Source organism: Penaeus japonicus, unplaced genomic scaffold (assembly GCF_977035675.1).
Source record: "Penaeus japonicus unplaced genomic scaffold, GWHDUDI00000001_assembly GWHDUDI00000034, whole genome shotgun sequence".
NCBI classification, from domain to species: Eukaryota; Metazoa; Arthropoda; class Malacostraca; order Decapoda; family Penaeidae; genus Penaeus; species Penaeus japonicus.
The window spans coordinates 22,048,885-22,055,321 of record NW_028234436.1 but is presented as its reverse complement, the minus strand read 5'-3'; the positions used below and the strand labels follow the sequence as shown (position 1 = coordinate 22,055,321).

At 33.6% G+C, this 6,437-nt stretch overlaps 1 protein-coding gene across 8 annotated transcripts in view; it reads right to left on the bottom strand.

Moving 5' to 3' along the window:
- Positions 1 to 279: 279 nt before the first annotated feature.
- The window catches only part of LOC122248427 (protein-lysine N-methyltransferase SMYD4), a 116,020-nt gene continuing 109,862 nt past the window's right edge, over positions 280 to 6,437 (bottom strand). For 4 of the 8 annotated variants that reach the window (XM_043008450.2, XM_043008452.2, XM_086530939.1 and 1 more), the window contains 6 exons: positions 6,000 to 6,023; positions 4,159 to 4,217; positions 2,823 to 2,968; positions 2,325 to 2,481; positions 1,402 to 1,578; positions 280 to 1,072 (listed from right to left, as the gene is read on the bottom strand). In XM_043008450.2, coding sequence (XP_042864384.2) covers positions 848 to 1,072; positions 1,402 to 1,578; positions 2,325 to 2,481; positions 2,823 to 2,968; positions 4,159 to 4,217; positions 6,000 to 6,023 — 788 coding nt within the window. In that variant the 3' untranslated portion in view covers positions 280 to 847. The remainder of the gene's footprint in view (positions 1,073 to 1,401; positions 1,579 to 2,324; positions 2,482 to 2,822; positions 2,969 to 4,158; positions 4,218 to 5,999; positions 6,024 to 6,437) is intronic. The other 4 variants (XM_086530938.1, XM_086530940.1, XM_043008451.2 and 1 more) reach the window with 1 other exon arrangement.

Genomic DNA, 6,437 nt, shown 5'->3' with positions numbered 1-6,437 from the left:
GTGCAACCGTAAACTATCATGAACTATATGTTATTATGAATACTGTCTAAATGATTCTCATTATGGTAATTTCATTACCGTTCTTCCTTTTTCTAATTGTAATGAAAAGATTCTTATGATGACCCTCAGGTTAGTTCATGATTGGAGGAAAGATAAGTTTCCTTTGACAGGGTCTTTTCCATTCTCAAAATCTTTTTAATTAATGCTCCATCACTTATAACAAAAATGTACAGATATTGAAGGTTATCCTCAGCTAAGTTCAAGGTTTGAAGGAAACAATTTGCCAGTCAGTGATTTATAGCAATATTCCATAGACAAGGAAATATCATCTCTATCCACTCTCAGAGAAAAAATCTAAAAGAAGTATCTTACAATATACATTCATATTACACTATTATATATATGCAAGTGAAAATTCACTTTTTTTCAGGACAAGAATAACGTGTACCATTTAACTCTAATATTCCTTAAAGACTTTCATAAGAAATAATTCCAATTCATTACCTTAATTTACTGCTTAAGCAAATGACATGCTCAGCAAAGCAATACAACTAATACCATCTCTTTTATTTAACCTTAATACAATAAGTGACTTTGAATTTCAAAAGACTTTATAACATACACAGCAGCCTAGTCAAAACTATGGTGCTTTTGTATATAAGTTTTGTAGAAACATTTCACCTGTTGCCCTTACAATAATAGCAGTTGTCCTGATATACAAATGTGTAACTCTCACAAACACACAGCCCTTAACAAGCCTCTGGTGTAAAGCTGCTTCCGTCCTTTGAAAAAAGCCTCTCGCCGCGAATGACTCTCCTCCACTTTCTTCTTTTTTTTTATTTTTGACTTAGGACTCTTCAGGCTTGGGGTCGGGTTTGGGTTCTCCTACTCTGTGGTTGCCTGCGTGGAGGCAGCAGCGCATGTAGGCCTCTTGGGTCAGGTGGTAATCCCTGTAAGGTGGGTATAGAACCGCATCCAGTTGCTTCATGTTCTCGACCAGGAGAGACTCGGCTTTCTCCAGGTCGAAGGTTTCCATCTCCTTGCATGCGGCCTTGAATGTCTGCTCTGTGTTCTGTTGGGAATGATAGAGGCGGTTAATAATGACTTGTTATGTTAGGGATAAGAAGTGATGAGTAAAGATGACTGTGAAAACAACAACAACAAAAAACAATTGATATTTAATTTTATAAAAAGCTATCAATATTTTTCTATAGTAATGTTTATATAATGAAACATCAAATTATCATAAAATAAATTGAACAATAAAATCTTCTTATACAGTACAAATCAAACATAACTTCAATGCACATATATTCCATATATTTTTCAACACTTAAACTATTCTTTCATCGCAGCAAATCTCTTCAGATTCACTTTGATATGCCTAACATGTCTTCGTACCTGCAAATTCTTCAGAGCTCCCAGGATGTTCGTCTGATCTCCACAGCGGTCACACTTGAAGAACGGTATGACTGTCTGGGATACGTTGACTGGTAATGGACCTTGACATTTGTGGCATTTGAAGTACATCACCTTGTGCTCCATTTCCTTGAACAACGGCCAGTCCTTCTGGCAGGGCTATGGAGGAAAAAGACAAAAAAGGAGATGAAATGAGACACAATTCAGGTTTTTAATGTGTTTAGTATCAATGAAGCATATCAGTTTAGTCCTTTTGATCTAGTAAACATATCATCTAGTTATCTTTTCTTTATAAATAATAATATATATTCATCAATTACAATATAGTCTTTCTCTCATTCTTTGTTACAACTAAAGTATTACCGATTCCTAAAAAGAAAGAAAGAAAAAAAATCATTTTCAGTTTCAGCAAAAACTACAATACAACTTTGTGAATTCTTCCTTCTCTATTAATGTCCTCTTCCTATTTATTGGAAATGTATCAATTAGCTAAGCATTATCATGGAAAATATTATTGAAAAGGTAACTATTTGAAAGTAGAATTTTCATTTTTTGTTTCATCCATACTGTCTTTTGTACAATATTGCCATGCTATAATTGTGATTATATCCTTATGGTTAATAAATTACTAGTATTTAATTCTACAAAAAAAAGCAAGCTCTCTATTTTCTGAATAAAATTCATTATTCAATTCTTAAGTATCTCCTAAACTTCACTACAATTTTTAATATTTCTGTTTATATCTCCGTCAGAAAATAATACAGTAAAACACTCATAAAATTTTCTTCAAAGACGTACATTTTTAAAAAATCAACAATAAAAAATACTTCTTTTCCAATGATTCATAACCTTTTTTCCATAACCTTAAAAATCATCCACAATACTCAATACCAAGAAAATCCTACCTCGCAGCTACACTCGAACCAGTATCTGTCGAGCAGGGCGTTCCTCCTCTGGCTCTTGGTTCTTGAGGCGTAATGCTGACCGTAGTTCTCTGGGACGATCTCCCCTTTGGCAATGTGTCTTATGGCCTTGGTGATGACACGGTTTCCACTGAAGTACCTGTAAGTTATTGACTGGTTTTCACAATGGCTTTGGTTTATAATGATATTCTCCTTTGAGGATTTTGTCATTTAATGTCAGCTTGTAATTATGGCCTTAGAGATAATATAAATTCTACTGCTGTACCTGTATATCACTGCTTTTATTACAGCCTTGGTAATTCTACAATGTCCATTAAAGCACATGTAAATAAACTACTGTTTGGCTAAATTTCCTATTCAGTCAAGTATCAATAGTCAATGCTCCTCCTGTAAGACACACTTTATAAATGACGGACCAAACCCATGACAATCTACAACAGTAACCTCATAGTTTTACTTCAAACATCCTTGTTATCCTACCTGACTTGTGCACCATGACAGGAGTGGTTGAACAGGGCAAGCGTAGGATAAATAGCAGCACCGATTGTCTCGTTCTTAGCCCCATTCAAGGACTTGGGTGTTAACGTCACAAACTCTGAGACTTCGTGGGCATTGAACTGCACCACCTGCAAGAGAAGGAACAATAATGACAATGCTGAAATCATGTAAGTTTTTGTTTTTGAAATATTTGTACAGAAAAGTATTGTACATAGAAGGTGTAAATCAAATATATACATAAAAGCTTTTGTTCATCAAATATATACATAAAAGCTTTTATTCATCAAATATTTTCTATATCAAAGGTTCTATAAATAAATCTCTTGAATACAAAAGTTTTTGCATATTAGACATTTTATATGTAAATCCTTTCTCTGAAGATCAGAGTTCATGATCAAAGGAACAATTTGGCACCAGAATATAGCATCAAATAAACGTAAAAAAACGTAAAAAAAAAGATTTTGCATGTATTTATTACAATTTCCTAAAGCATTTTCAATATTTTGGATTTATGATGACAAGAAAATAAAATGAAAAATTTGGCACCATGGTTATATACTGTCAAATAAGTACTTAATAAGAAAAAGCTTTTGTATGCCTTTTAGAATTACATATAGCATTCTCAGGGTTCTTGATATGAGGTATGAAAATCTAAGGGAAATTTTGCAACAATGGTAATAGTTTACAATAAATGAACAACTTCATCACCATATATTTTGCTTGTTATTACATTAACTCTTAACTGTATGATTGTTTAAGAGAGAAATGAGAGACAGAAGCTGAAAGAGAGGGAAAGGAGTGGGAGAGGGAGAGCAATAGGGGCAGAGAGAGAGAGAGAGAGAGAGAGAGAGAGAGAGAGAGAGAGAGAGAGAGAGAGAGAGAGAGAGAGAGAGAGAGAGAGAGAGAGAGAGAGAGAGAGAGAGAGAGAGAGAGAGGGAGAGAGAGAGAGAGGAGAGAGAGGAGAGAGGAGAGAGGGAGAGAGAGAGAGAGGGGAAGAGAGAGGGAGAGAGAGAGAGAGAGAGAGAGAGAGAGAGAGAGAGAGAGAGAGAGAGAGAGAGGGAGAGAGGGAGAGGAGAGAGGAGAGGAAGAGAGGGAGAGAGGGGGGAGGGAGAGAGGGAGAGGGAGGAGGAGAGGAGGAGAGAGAGAGGAGAGAGAGAGAGAGGGAGAGAGAGAGAGAGAGAGAGGGAGAGAGGGAGAGAGGGAGAGAGGGAGAGAGGGAGAGAGGGAGAGAGAGGGAGAGAGAGAAATTAATGTTAGGTTATGATAATTTGAGTGATTTCCTTCAATCCTGGAATGAAACTCTGTGACCCTAAATTACCTGAAGGAAGTGTAGGAGCAGAGACCCAATATAGGCTTCAACGTCATTGATCTTGTCGACTGTAAGAGCAAAAGTATGTGTTAGACGTGAGAAGCGAAAGAGAATCCTATGGCTGAAAATCGGAACATATATGTAGAAGGTTACGATATATATCATGAATGGATATATTGCTGGATTGTTAGAGAAATATGTTTCATATGTAGATATGATATTAACAGATTTTATAAATGTCATAGTCTATATCTTGTGTTCTAAATAATGTTTCATTATTTCATTATCAACAAAGAAGTAAAAGAAAGGGAGAAAGGAAGAAAAATGTAAGAAAATAATACATAAGCATTTAAGAATATATCTGTGCATTAATTTTATCAAAATATACTTAGTCATTTATTCTCAAGTTTTTTGTATGATGTTTCCATTCTATCCAATTAGGTGGACACTAACTCAGTACTGAAGTTTGAATTTAAATTAATTGAGAGGAGAGAAGTTTGGAAACCATTACCAATATGATCTGACTTATAGAAAGAAACATTTTAAATAACGATATGATTTAACTAAGAGAAAAGAAAAACTTGAAGTCCATAAACAAAGTGTGATTTGACTTTAAGGAAAGACAATTTTAAAATCAGTCAACCATATGAATTAATATAAAGCAAGAACAAGACTGATAATAATCGTTATAGTGACAACAGACATAACATGAGGACACAGCATAACATATACTCTACAAAATAAACTACACTAAAGAAAATAAATCAATGAATCTAAAGAAAATAAGTTTTTGAATATCTAAGATTTCATATCATGCAAAAAGAAAAAAAAGAGAAAGAAATGAACCTTATTCTAGTAAGACAAGAATATTTGGAAATATGAGTAACATAAGCTTAGGTATTTTTGTGTTTTGGCAAAGCGAGAGTCAGGATCCAAAAAAAGCAGACACAAAAATAATTACGCATGGAAAAAAAATACAGCCAGAAATATAGAATAAGCTAAGATACAGACTTTGTCATAGAAACTGCCATAATCAAATATAAAATAAATGTAAAATTTTTAAAGAAAAGCATATAATGTGCAAACATTCTGGAAAAAAAAAAAAATGGAAATAAGCACTATTGCTTGTTACTACATTCAACTTGCTAAAGTGAACTACAATTTTCTTTTTACAAATATCATCCATAACCAAAACCATATAATACCTACAGGGTACCAGAAATATAATATCTATTACACATGCAGTTCGGAATCTTATTTTTGCTATTTACTTATTCAGTTGTACAGGGAGGTAACTATGTAGCTAGGTCACTATTGTCTAGAAAAATACTTTCAAGTTTACTCAGTAAGTAATATCAGCTACCTTAAAATTAAGAATTACCACTTTTATAGCGGCTGAAGTAAAATGTACAATGTTAATAAATATAAAAGGAAACTGTACTTTCTAATGCGATATTCCTCTGCCATACTACAGCTTTTAGATATCCATTATTCAATATCTTTTCATAGATGTGACTATGTGCACATTCAAATACATTTAACTACATAGGCAGGACAGGATCAGGCAACATCACGTACACATTTTGTGAAACTGAAACTGCGTGCACAGTGCCATGACTATCATTTATCATGCAGTTTTCATTTTTTTGTCATAGACAGAGGACATGTACAGTATCAGTCTGATGTTCATGCTGAAATAAAGCGCAAGATTCATGCATTTCTTTGCTTGAGAATGCATTTTTTCATATATTTTTTTTATATTGCACTGAAGTAGCCTAGGAGGGAATGCCATACAATTGGTAATATATATATGTGTGTATATATATATAAAGTAAATAATTATCACTTGCCTTTATCCTTAAACAGTGGGTAATCTGTTGCATGGAATAAAAGGAATGAGGTTACTCTCTATTCTAATTTCATTTGTATTAAATGACCTTAGATTTAATCTTATGGTTACATAAATATTCTGTCTAAATGGTTCCTCACTAATAAATTAAATTAATCCAATGTCATGATAGCAGTATGGATGAATTAGCCTTATGATGAGTGAATGATTCCCAGAGATGAAATTATTAGAATAGAAACTGTCTGCGGAACATGCTGTGCGTTAAGGAAATATTATTTGTTCCTATTCTCTTCATTAACAATTTGTGGCTTCCTATCAGTTCTAGTCAGTACATTCTAACAATTTTATCAATATCTAACTATAAATATGAATATTTTAACTCGAAGTCTCATTATCCTTTTGTGATGAACATAAAGAATACCATAAAGAGCCATGGAAT